The sequence below is a fragment of the Eptatretus burgeri genome, chromosome 1 (genome assembly GCF_056783735.1).
Source record: "Eptatretus burgeri isolate ZD-2024b chromosome 1, Ebu_testis_v1, whole genome shotgun sequence".
NCBI classification, from domain to species: Eukaryota; Metazoa; Chordata; class Myxini; order Myxiniformes; family Myxinidae; genus Eptatretus; species Eptatretus burgeri.
The window spans coordinates 46,310,685-46,324,154 of NC_140961.1; the positions used below are offsets into that span (position 1 = coordinate 46,310,685).

The 13,470-nt window shown below is 42.5% G+C and overlaps 2 protein-coding genes and 1 long non-coding RNA gene across 5 annotated transcripts in view; 1 reads left to right on the forward strand and 2 right to left on the reverse strand.

Annotated features, from left to right (window-relative positions):
- UBE3D (ubiquitin protein ligase E3D) overlaps positions 1 to 398 on the forward strand; it is a 151,394-nt gene extending 150,996 nt beyond the window's left edge. For all 3 annotated transcript variants that reach the window (XM_085882246.1, XM_085882256.1, XM_085882236.1), the window contains one exon: positions 32 to 398. In XM_085882246.1, coding sequence (XP_085738372.1) covers positions 32 to 91 — 60 coding nt within the window. In that variant the 3' untranslated portion in view covers positions 92 to 398. The remainder of the gene's footprint in view (positions 1 to 31) is intronic.
- LOC147034396 (uncharacterized) overlaps positions 1 to 13,470 on the reverse strand; it is a 54,539-nt gene that overhangs the window by 3,746 nt on the left and 37,323 nt on the right. The window lies entirely within an intron of this gene.
- Positions 9,466 to 13,470, reverse strand: part of LOC147034397 (trophoblast glycoprotein-like) — a 5,910-nt gene continuing 1,905 nt past the window's right edge. Inside the window, exon 2 of the mRNA XM_085882269.1 lies at positions 9,466 to 11,336. Coding sequence (XP_085738395.1) covers positions 10,436 to 11,336 — 901 coding nt within the window. The 3' untranslated portion in view covers positions 9,466 to 10,435. The remainder of the gene's footprint in view (positions 11,337 to 13,470) is intronic.

Genomic DNA, 13,470 nt, shown 5'->3' on the forward strand with positions numbered 1-13,470 from the left:
AATGACGTGTGATTTTTCGGTTTGTGTGCAGGTTGGTTATCTTCGGATTGAGCCTGTGGTCAAGCTTGTGTGCTCCTCAACTCCTGCCTGAAGGGGGTGGTGCAGTGGCTGGGTCTAGAGTTAATTGGGTAGATGTTTTTGTGTCGTTGATATGGGTAGGGGTGGGGGGTAGGGTTGTGAGATGGAACGAGAATTGCTAGACAAAGTCCGGTATAAAATGGCCCATAGGAGCAGAGAAAATGAGAAGAAACAGAAAATGTGATAGATGCGTTCAGGGGAGGTGAGAGACTGATTAACAGTATGAAGTTAACCCACCCCACCTCTATGATAACCCACCCCTGCTCAGGGAATATCAGCAACCGTGTTACATTTTGTCAAATTAAAAAATGTACTCTGAATTCCTGCGGCTGTAAATATTTCCATCCATTCTTAAATCCACTTAGCTATAAATGTGTGCCTGGGGAAGGGGGTTGGGGTGGGGGGGGGAAGAGGTACAACAGCCAGACAGTGTATCAAAGGTAAAAGGACATCTTGTTGAAAGCTTATCTCTTGAGACTTGTTAACTTCAGGTATATTCAATATGGACCGGCAGCGAACTTGTGCCAGGATCATACATAGATGGTAGCTGTGGCTATTGGAGCACTCCTCACCGCTTTATTTATTATTAGTAAATGCAATCCGTCGCTTCACTGACGGGGACAATAAAGGGGGGGGGGAGAAAGAGGGAGGGTGAGAGAGAAAGAGAGAGAGAGGAGGCAGGTGTCGGGTGAGAGGGGGGAGGGGAGGCAGAGAGGATGAAGAAGGGAGAGCTAGGAAGGGAGAGGGGAGAGTGAGAAAGGGGGGGGGAGGTTGGGAGAGCAACACCTCACAAAACGTTGCTATTCGCTGTGTGGGAGGAAGGGGTGCATGAGGGACACACACACACACACACACACACACACACACACACACACACACACACACACACACCCTGTCTGTTTGTCTATCTGTCTGTGACAGCGAGAGAGCGACAGAGGTGTGGGAGGAAAGTACTGCAGGAGGGGGGGGGGGGAGTGAGGAGAGGACAGAGTGAGAGAGAAGGGTGGGGTGGAGGAGGAAAAAAAAAGACATGCGATGGGTGGAGCTGGGGCTAGCGAAGAGAATGATACGTGGCACTTAATGACCGAACACGAAAAAAGAAGAAGAAGAAAAAAATTCATGCCAGAACAGCTGTACACACAACGACACAACAGAGGTTGTAAAGTAATCCGCTGGCACATCTGCAAAAACTTTGATATTCCAGTTCCAGAAAATTTGTAGGAAAATGAACCAAAAGCAAAATGAACCATAAAGTACAACCTTATGATCCTATTGGGTGTGAACATTGAAAACAAAGCATTGCGACCAGATATCATACTTTGGTAGAAAAAAAAAGAGAAATGGCATTGCTAATTGAGGTGTTAATACTGGTGATTTTGGATTAACGATGCAGAAATCAAGAAAATGACCAAATACCAAGACCTCGAGAATGAAGAGAAAAGATCCTGGAAGCTGAAGAATGCCAATGTTGTACCAGTGATGACGAAGAACCTCACAGAGATATTAACAATATCCCCCTTCCGCCACGCTCCGGGGGATAAAAACCATCCCTGGGAATATTACCACAAACGAACTACAGTTGGAAGCCATCCTGGGCTCAGTAATGACACTGAAGTGAGCCCTCGGCACAAAACTTTGAGAACAGAAAACTTCACAGCTTGGTCCATGAATCGTGACCCCTTACCGAAATAAAGGTGGAGACTTTGAGCCCATCCTGGGAGGACTCCATTCCACATTCTGAAACCCACATATGTACACACACACACACACACACACACACACACACACACACACACACACACACACACACACACACACACACACACACACACACACACACACTTGCTTGGCCGATATTGTGAATTTTACGGGAATCGGCAGATTTGAGTCAGTGTGATTACCTAGTACAGTACGTACTGTATACAACCCAAAAAACTTGTAACTTTAACCCTTGTTTTGGGGGAATTTCAATAAATGATGAAAGAAACGTTATATTATCGACGTTCAAGATGTGCATAAACATTATTATTTAAAAACAGCAGCCAATCGTCGTGTGATGGGTTAAAAATAAAAAAATGGCTACAATTTTAGAAAACATGTTAATGCGGCAAATGGCTCGGATATCGTGTGTTATCAGCTTTGAAAGTCACAAAGAGAAACTCCGAACAATTCTGAGAGCAAACCCGGTTCATATAAAGATGGCCAACTGCTTTAGAAACGTCTGTACCTCCATCCTCGCCATTCCAAGGTAGTTTCCTCGCCATTCTGTACCCGAGCACACCAAGGAAATCTGTTACCCGAGCATTAATTCTTGACATCAGATGTTTCAGGTGTACCCGACTCCATGAAAGCATCAGTTAAATGAATTTTAACCGAGTGGCCGAGGATCGCCTGATGATATAATTAAATAATGCCATTATTTATCTTCAAAAGGGGTGTTGTAATTAATGCAAACACCAAATTTCACTCTTGCACTTTCTTGTAGTTTTCTTAGTATGCATGCAAAGGCTGCTAGGTTCTATGGCTTTGGAGTTATGGAAGAGACACACACACACACACACACACACACACACACACACACACACACACACACACACACACACACACACACACACACACACACACACACACACTGCCTTTTATAAGTATAGACTTGGCAAACAATTTTTTTGACGTGCATGTTGATTGCCTCTGTTTGTTTGTTACGTGGCAAATTTTTTTATTGATGTTCACAAGTATGTTTATCGCCTCCGTTTGTTACGGCACGGCTCGGCTGAGCTCGGTATTTACTGACAATGCGATAATTCATTTGTTATTTGGCAAAAAACAACAACATTTTGACAAGTATGTTGATCGCCTCCAATTTATTTGTTTGTGTGTTTGTGTGTGTGTCTGTCTGCTCGCCTCCAGCCCAAACCGCTCAACCGATCCTCCTGAAATTTTCAGAGATTAATGTCACCGACCCTGCGACGGTCCCACATTGAAGTTTTGTAAAATTCGGTCGACTGAAAAGGTCATCAGGCAATTTGTGCCAAATTTTTTAAATCCTCAATTTTCATCCGATTGACTTGAAATTTGAAGAACATTTGCATATCAGGTCACTGAATTCAACCACCTACTAATTTTGAAGTAAACCTCGGCCAAAAGGTCAAGTCGGCCAATTTGGGCCAAATTTTCTAAAATCCTCAATTTTCATCCGATTGACTTGAAATTTGAACAGGATTTACATAACAAGTCACTGAATTCAACCACCTATTTTGTTTTTTTTTGTGGTCACCCTCGGCCAAAAAGTCAACATAGGCCAAATTTCCAAAATCCTCAATTTTAATCCAATTCACTTGACATTTGAAGAGTATTTGCATATCAGGTCACTGAATTTAAACACCTACGAATTTGGAGGTCAACATAGGCCAAAAGGTCAAAATAGTCCAAAAGGCCAATTTGGGCCAAATTTTCTAAAATCCTCAATTTTCATCCGATTGACTTGACATTTGAAGAGCATTTGCATATCAGGTCACTGAATTCAACCACCTATTCATTTTATAGTCACCATAGGCAAAAAGGTCAACATGTGGAAAATTTCTAAAATTTTTCTAAAATTGTCAATTTTGATCTGATCGACTTGATATTTGAACAACATTTGTATATCACTAAACAAGCGGATTAGACTTTGGTTTCGATCCAGCCCATCAGTAGGATACAAAACATGAACTGTTCAACCTGGCAGAGGTATGCTCTCTTCCGAGTGCTGTTCTCCTTTGTTCTGTTTTGCCAAGTATCGCTCTGAGTGATTTTTACCTCTGCCACTGAACATGAAGGAGGTTATGTTTTCACCCCTTTTGTCTGTGTCTGTTTGTCTGTCAGTGTACAGGATATCTCAGAAAATTATGTCAGAAAATTATGTCAGAAAATTATGGACCGACCCTGATGAAATTTTGTGGACAGGTTTGGTGTGACAAAGACAAACTGATTAGATTTTGGTGAAGATCTGAGTTCTAGAATTTTCAAAGTGATTCTTCACCATTGAGAGATGGGGCAAAACCGATATATAGCACAATATCTCAAAAACTTGTGGACGAATTCGGATGAAACTTGGTGGACAGGTTGGGTGTGTGACCGCAACAAATTGATTCGATTTTGGTGAAGATCCGGATCCGACAACTAGAATTTTTAAAGTGATTCTTCACCATTGAGAGACATGGCCAAAAACGATATATAGCACGATGTCTCAAAAAATTGTTGATGGATTCGGACGATACTCGGTGGACATATTTGGTGTGTGACAAGGAAGAATTGATTCAATTTTGGTGAAGATCCAAATCCAGATCTGGATCCAATAATTTTTTTTAAGTGATTCTTCACCATTGAGAGATAGGACCAAAAACGATATAGTACTATATAGCATGATATTTTAAAAATGTAATGGGTCCGATATGTTCTCATGGATCATGCATTATGTGGCGGAGGTATGCGCTCTACCGAATCCTCTTCTCGTTCATTAATTTATTTATTGCCAAAACCCCCTAACCATAATTCGACTGATTGCTGGCATTTCTTTACAATCCCATAATCCAATCATCCATTTCTAGTATAGCTCTTTTTTTTTTGGAAGCAAAGCTAGTGAAAAAGTAAACTCCCTAGAACTCGACCTTTATTCCTTTGTACACCACTGTGACAAAAAATGTGAGAAAATAATGGTCAATGTTTCTGCACTTTGTGTAACAAGCTGTTCTTGCTGCCTTCAACTGTTCTGGGTAATACATTATCTTGTAGCCTCTTCCTCTCTTCCAGCTTCCTGTTCCATATCCTCAAGTTCATTCCTACCTACATCTCACTTCTCCCACATATCCACATCTGCCCCTCTCCAAGATCCCTAAAACCGTATTTACCATTATACCCCCATTCAGTTCCATCCACAACTGAGTTCCCTTTTTTTTTATTAAACGTAACATGCAACTGTTTTTTTTCTCCCAACAGCTAACTTGTTCTCTCATCTATCCTTGGATTGATGATTTTTTTTTGGTTGAGGTTTTATCTACCCTCAATTAAATCCATGCTTGTAAATTGTGAATCTACTCGTGCTAATGCTATCCAGGACAGATAAAAGACATTTTTATCGTTGTAGGCCTTTCTTGTTTCTGTTTATCTATCCATTACCCTCGCCAGAGGAGAGGGTATTGTATGTGGGTCCGACTGTGTCTGTTTGTTTGTCCGCACAGAACGTGAGTACGGTTTTTCTCTGCAACTGCTTGTCGAGTTGACACAAAATTTTTACTGTAGTAGCAACTACGCATGAAGAATGTTTTCATGATAATATGACATCAGAGGTCACGTGGTGTGGCAGCCATGTTGGAAAAAAGGAAAAACTTTGGACCTTCATATCTCCAAAACCACACCATGGAAAAAATTGAAACTTGGCACATGGCATGGACTCCTCATGGGGAATAAGTGTGATTTTTTTTTTTTAAATGGTGTCATAGGTGCCTTCATTATAACGTCATAGTTGCATATGTAGAATGCTACATCCGATCAGTATGAAAAATTTTGAGGGTCATCTTTGGATAAATTGGTTGACAGAAAACAATTGATGACGTCATCATTCGGCAGCCATATATATATATATATATATATATATATATATATATATATATATATATATATATATATATGTATTTTGAACCTTCCAAAATTTCTTCTCTGAAATGGCTAAACAGATCTAGGCAAAAACTTTACACGTCGGACTGTCTAACCATGACGAACAAAAGTTTCCCACCGATGATGTCATCAGTCACATTGTTTGACAGCCATATTGGATTGACTCAAAAGCCTTTAAAAATCAACTTCTCCAGAACGGTTGGACAGATCAAAGGAAAACTTCACACACATGTTCCACAAGCGTTGGAGATAGCAGAGTGTTCACGAATAATTGATAGGTCACATGATCTGGCAGCCATGTTGTGGTGAATGAAAATCTTTAAATAATTATTTCTCGAGCTGCTTCATTGAACGACCTGAAACTCCATAATTATTATCTAGTAGCGAAAGGAAATATATGTTTTAAATTTCAACTTGATCGGACACATGGTCTGGCAGCCATGATTATTTAATTTTTTTGAATCTGGGTTCTTTTTGTTTGTTATTTTTTTTGAATGAGGCTCACTTGGCTGCACCTGGATGGGTTCGAGGATAGAGGAGTACTGGGTGAATCCAGGTTCCTCCTGATGATGTCATTTTTGCTTTTTGCTTGTTTTGGGTTCCTTCTGATGACTCCAATGCAGGACTGCACATGTTTGGTCTTCCATTTGATTTTAATTGAATTTATTTTAATCCCATTCTGAATTCAATTGAATAACAAGAAAAAGAGCAATCAGCGATTTCAGACCCTCGCCAGGACTTGTTTTGTGAGGTATATTTTGTGTGGCGTTTATGTACTGGTTTGTGATGTAATTAATAAGAGACATAATTAGAACTGCTACTTTATAACTGCTGGCAGTGATGACCGGGTACCAAGACGTCCTGCTTTTATGCAACCCTGCTTTGAGCGGGCACCTGACCCTGACCCATGACGTTTTTTCATTATTATTCAATTTAATTCATAATTGGATTAAAATAAATTCAATTCATAATTGGATCAGCTGCTACTCCTCTACCCTCAAACCCATCCAGGCATAGCCAAGTGAGCCTTATTTTAAAAAAAAAAAAAAAAATTAAATAATTCTGGCTGCTAGACCATGTGTCCGATCAAGTTGTGGTTTAAAACATGTATACCTCATCATTAATAGACCACAATTGTGAGATTTACCTTGAGTACGTGGTTACAGAGAAAACATTATTTAATATTTTTCTTAAATCCAATATGGCTGCCCAACCATGTGACATCCGTTTTTCCTTTACAAACTTGTACACGCATGCTTTGGGGAACATTTGTGTGAAGTTTCCTCTTGATCTGTCCAGCTGTTCTGGAGAAGAAGATTTAAAAAAAATGTTTTAAGGCAAATCCAATATGGCTGCCAAACCAAGGTGACCTATGAAATCACATGTGTGAACCTTTTGTTCCTTGTGGATAGCTGGTCATATGTGTAGTTTTGCCTTGATCTGTTCAGCCATTTCAGGGAAGAAGATTTGTGAAGGTTTTTTTTTTTTAAACAACAATATGGCTGCCGAATCACGTGACCATTGACATCATGAAAAAAAAATTTGTGGATCATTTTATCTCTAGATGACCCTCAAAAATGTTCATACTGATCGGATGTAGCGTTTTACATATGCAATTATGACGTCATAACAAAGACACCAAGATGTCATAAAATTCCCTCGTTCCCCATGAGGAGTACTTGCTATGTACCAAGTTTCAATTATTTTCCTTGGTGCGGTTTCAGAGATACAGAGATCCAAAGTTTTTTCCGTTTTTCCAATATGGCTGCCACACCACGTGACCTATGACATCGTAATTATCATTAAACCATTCTACATGAGTAGTCACATCAATGATGAAAATTTCGTCTCAATCCGACAAGCGGTTGTGGAGAAAAACACGAAAGTTCTGCGCTGACAAACAAACAAACAGACAAACAAATGGACCCAAATGCAATACCCTCTCCTTCGATGAGGTTAATAATCAATGTCACGGGTCAATTAACTCTTATTAATTACATAACATACCAGTACACAAACATCACACAAATACACTACACAAACACCGCACAAAAAGAGTCGACTGGCGAGGGTCTGCAATCTCCGATTACTCTTTTTCTTGTTTGTCCTCAATTGTCTTCCCAACTCATTCTTTCTATTTCTTCTCTCACTTTTGCCTTTGCTTCCTTCTATCCCTGTCAGGAGACGTTTTTGTGTTTCCAGCTCCTTTGTGTTCATGATGTCCTTTGGCTTAAATTCAGGGTATTGTTTTTCTTTTCTTTCATGTTTCACATTGACTATTTTATTGACTGGTCCTAAAGTCAGAAACAGTGCTGTCCACGTCTGTTGTTAATGTGAAGTTGTGAAAATACATGTGACGGATTGCACACTGCCCCTTTAGAGTTGTGATCTATGTTAATGTCCTCTTGAGATCCACCCGCTACCTCCCGAGCCCCACCTCCCTCACTCACTAATTATTATCGTTCTGCATCCATCCCCTCCAAATAATATTTAACACCAGCTTTTCATTTTTTCCCACCAAGAGTCACCTTCCCACCATCACGTACAAAAATCCTTCCCTTTGCTTTCTGCTTTCTCCATAAACTTCCTGCGTATTTCATTTAACATGCCTAACCTGTGATGGCATGGTGTCGTGAGGCCTAATTAACTAATTCAAAATGCTGATGAACCAATTACACTCAGACCTACGTCTCTCCAAAAGGACAGTCTGGAACTCCCCCTCCCCCATCTACTTTCTCAACAATCCTCTTGAATAAGTCCTTTCATTCAAGCTTCTGGATCTCACTATCTGCCATGATCTTTCCTGGGAAGGCCACATTTCCAACCTGGCCTCCAAAGCCAGTCACCGATTGGGAATCATCCGTTGTGTAAAGTCCTTCCTTGGCACAACTGAGCGCCTGACCTTGTACAAAGCTATATCATCCGTAGCCTGGTGGAGTACTGCTCTCCCCTCTGGGCTGGTGCTCCCGCCTCTCACCTTTCTCGGCTTCATGCTGTGGAAACAAAGGCATTAAGGATCATTGGTATCTCCCACGATGAAGCTGAGTCTTTGGGTCTCTCACTCTATCGCTGCAGGCAAGTTGGTAGTCTTTCTGTCTTCTACCATCTCCTCTCCGGCATCTCCCCCCCCCCCCCCGGCTCTGACTGCGATCTGTCCACCCCACATTTCTGCAGGCGCTCAAGGTCCACCAGCAACCCCCTTCTGGTAAAACTACCAAAATCAAGAATCATTGCTAACCTTCACTCTTTCATTCCTCTTTTTTCCTGCCTTTGGAACAAACTCCCACACTCTCTTCAATCCCATTCTTCCCTCCAGGTCTTCAAAACAGCTGTTCACCACCATCTCTTATCTTCTCCCATTAATCCACCCCAAACCCACCTCTTTCAAATTCCCTGCTTTCCTTCCTGAAAGTCCCTGTAATGTCCATCTTCTCTTCCCCATGTTCCCCGTCCCATCCCTCTCCCTTCCACAGATCTCCTAATGTCTCTGTTCCCTACTGTTTTGTGCTTCCCTCTCCCGCCCCTCTCGTCTCCTGCTCCCCTTGTTACACGTTCTGTGTGTCAGCTCTCATACGAGCCTCGACATAGTATAATTAAATAATACCTGTAACTACAACACCATGCCCACCAGCACGTACAGTTAAACCCGTTTTGGCGGAAGCTTTATTCAAATAGTCACTGAAAGGAGATCTGACTGTTTTTATCACATTACAATAACCACAAAAGCCTGTGTTGTTACAGACAATGTTAGAGACATTTTAATGATTTTTTTTTTTCATTGCTATGTTTAATATCTGCTCCTGGCCGAGAGGGACATACGTACAGCGCGAACACACCTGGCATGCACGGTGTGTGCTGGAATCGCCTTTCACGACGCACCCCCATTTCCATCTGGTGCTTTGTTTGGGGATTGTGCACATTTCGAGGGTTTGTTTCTCCATGCAAAAAATCACGCGTGCTTTCCCAACCCCCCCCCCCCCTACTCCGTTGTCGTGCCCATGCCACAGTCATTTGTGTTTCCCATGGAAACCCATGAGGAAAACGTTTGTTCGTCATATTAGTGGATGTATAGGAAAATGCCCATTTAATAGGTCTTTTGGAAACGAATGTTCATCATGCAACGTGCCACGAACCTGAACCCATATGCTGGTGCTTTGGTGCTGAACGTGCAAATAGCATATTTAAAAAGTGCATATATGTACACGTAGCCCAATCAGTCGTGAGTTCTTAACAAATTCCCACCATAGTGGCTCGAAAAACATTCATTAAGCATGTTGTCATTCACAGGGCTTTGCAGTCAGCACCTGCTTTGACCTGCAGGCACCAGGCCCTGCCATATTCTGTGCTTACTGCGCACAACAGCTTGGAAGAATATATAAGGAGACGAGCAAGGTGGTGTCGCGGATAATGAAGGACCATTCATCGGAAGCCTACACCATGTAGCACCTTGCAGAGCTGGTGAATTGAAAGTCAAAGGTCGTTACTACATCTGCTCAAATCCACATTCTCGAGGGGATTTCTTTCAGCAAGCCACCATGCTTCCTTAATTGATGGCCTTGAAAGTAAAGAATGAAAAAAAAAATGCTTGCAGAGGATCTCCTCTCCTCCAACTCTCCCATGGTTTGAATTGTCCACGGGAGATTGTCCAAGGTTCAAGATAGTTATTCTCCATAACCTCAATTTAATGCTCTTTCCTCCACTCTCACGCATGCACAGATGTGAGCTGCTCAGAGCCTCCTGCCAGCTGTGGTGCCTCGTGTTCATACCGATAGTAGTAGCTGTTTGCCATGCGGTCAAGGCAGAACTCCCTTCCTTCAATAGCCCAACGCTTGATCCCCTGACGATTCAAGTAGAGTACCAACAAGAATACCACACCAACCACTGCCAGAACCAGTCCCAGGAAAACGTATGAGGTTTGAAGTACAACGGGATGCTGGGGGCCTAACTCGCAAGAAAGGTTCGCGACAGTGAGTTGAGAAAGAATCGCTCCTTTAAGCATTGCAGGAGATGCACAGTGGATCTCTGCTCGGTCCTGGATCATAAATGAATGGTTCACAAGCCAGGACACAAAATCCCTCAGCTTACAGTCGCACACGAATGGGTTGCCAGAGAGACGCACGTGAATACCATTCTTTCTGGCTTTTTTGAGACCCTCCAGTCCTGCAACTGATATGCCTTTAAATTTATTGTTCCGCAGATCCAGGAACTCTATCTCCATTGCTTCACTAAAGGTAATGTTGGAAAGGGAGCAAAGGGAGTTGTATCTCAGGTCGAGTTGGCGAAGTGCAGGAAGTTGGGTTAGAGTGAGTGACATCAGGTCGTTTCTTGAGAGGTCCAAGAAATGCAAGAAAGGGGCAGAGAGAAGCCCATGGAGCACACCAGGGCACTGGACGTTCTCACCCTCTGGGCTCTTCTCGTGTCCATCATTTCCATCGTCAGGCTTTTCAGACAGAACCCGTGACAGGTGAAGAGAGCTGAGATTGAGCAGTTCCTGCAGGGCACCAGGTGGTACGTTGCACAAGGGATTGTCACTCAAATCGAGGGAATGCAGAGCAGAGAGCACAGAGAACAGGCCGGGCTCAATCTGCCTCAGCTGATTTGAACTGTGTGGGAGAAGGTGGATGGGGTGCATGTGAAAAAGCATGAATAGGATTAAAAAAGAAAGCTTGGGGAGAGAGAAGGATAAGTAGGGTTTCCATGAAATTCCACATCAAATCACTCATGCAACACTGATGATCTGTACATCCTAATACTATATTATACCAGAACACATCAGCACATCTCAATTTCCACATCAAATCACGCAAACAACACTGATGATCCTGTATATCCTAATACTATATTATACCAGAACACATCAGCACATCTCAATTTCCACATCAAATCACGCAAACAACACTGATGATCCTGTATATCCTAATACTATATTATACCAGAACAACATCAGCACATTTCGATCTTCATTGCCACCACATCAGAACACCTCTATCTCTACGACTTCCACCACATTAGCACATTACAAGATTCACCAAAAGCATATCTTGATCTCTAACATCAGCATGTCTTGATATTCAGCACATCACCACAACCACATCAAATCTTGAGGTATACTGCCACTGCATCTCTATCTCTGCCAACACCGCATCTCAATCACACCTGTCACCACCACATCAGCAGGTCTCAATCGCATCTTTCACCACCACATTACCAGATCTCAATTGCATCTTTCACCACCAAATCAGCAGATCTCGATCACATCTGCCACCACCATATCAGCAGATCTCGATTTGCACCACCACTGCATCTGCAGATCTTGATTTGCACCACCACTGCATCTGCAGATGTCAATCTCCACCACCACCGTGTCAGCAGATCTCGATCACATCTGCCACCACTATATCAGCAGATCTCAATTTGCACCACCACTGCATCTGCAGATCTTGATTTGCATCACCACTGCATCTGCAGATGTCGATCTCCACCACCACCGTGTCAGCAGATCTCGATCTCCACCGCCACCGCATCAGCACATCTCTATCTCCACCGTATCAGCACATCTCGATCTCCACCGCATCAGCACATCTCGATCTCCACCACATCAGCACATCTCGATCTTGATCGACACCACATCAGCACATCTTGATCTTGATCCACACCACATCAGCACATCTCTATCTTGATCCACACCACATCAGCATATTTCGATCTTGATTCACACATCAGCACATCTCGATCTCGATTCACACATCAGCACATCTCGATCTTGATCCACACCACATCAGCACATCTTGATCTCAATCTCCACCACATCAGCAGATCCCGTTCTTGATCTCAATCTATATCACACCAGCAGATCTCTATCTTGATCTCGTTCTGCATAACATCAGCAGATCTCGATCTGGATCTTCACCATATCAGCCGATCTTGATCTTAATCCACACCACATCAGCACATCTCGATCTTGATCCACACCACATCAGCACATCTCGATATTGATCCACACCACATCAGCACATTTCAATCTTGATCCACACCACATCAGTATATCTCAATCTTGATCCACACAACATCAGCACATCGCGATCTTGATCCACACCACATCAGCACATCTCAATATTGATCCACACCACATCAGCACATCTCAATCTTGATCCACACCACATTCAGCACATTTCGATCTTGATCCACACCACATCAGTATATCTCGATCTTGCACTCTATCTCCACCAGATCAGCAGATCTCGATGTTTATCTCCACCTGCACCACATCTGCAGATCTCGATCTACATCTCACCAGCAGATCTCTGTCTTGATCTCAATCCACACCACATCAGCCGATCTCGATCTACACAACATCTGCAGATCTTGATCTTGATCTCGATCTCCATCACATCAAATCTCGATCTCCATCACATCAACAGATTTCAATCTACATCACATCAGCAGATCTCGATCTTGATCTGGATCTCAATCTACATCACATCAGCAGATCTCGATCTACATCACATCAGCAGATCTCGATCTACATCACATAGGCAGATCTCGATCTACATCACATAGGCAGATCTCGATCTACATCACATAGGCAGATCTCGATCTACATCACATAGGCAGATCTCGATCTACATCACATAGGCAGATCTCGATCTACATCACATAGGCAGATCTCGATCTACATCACATAGGCAGATCTCGATCTACATCACATAGGCAGATCTCGATCTACATCACATAGGC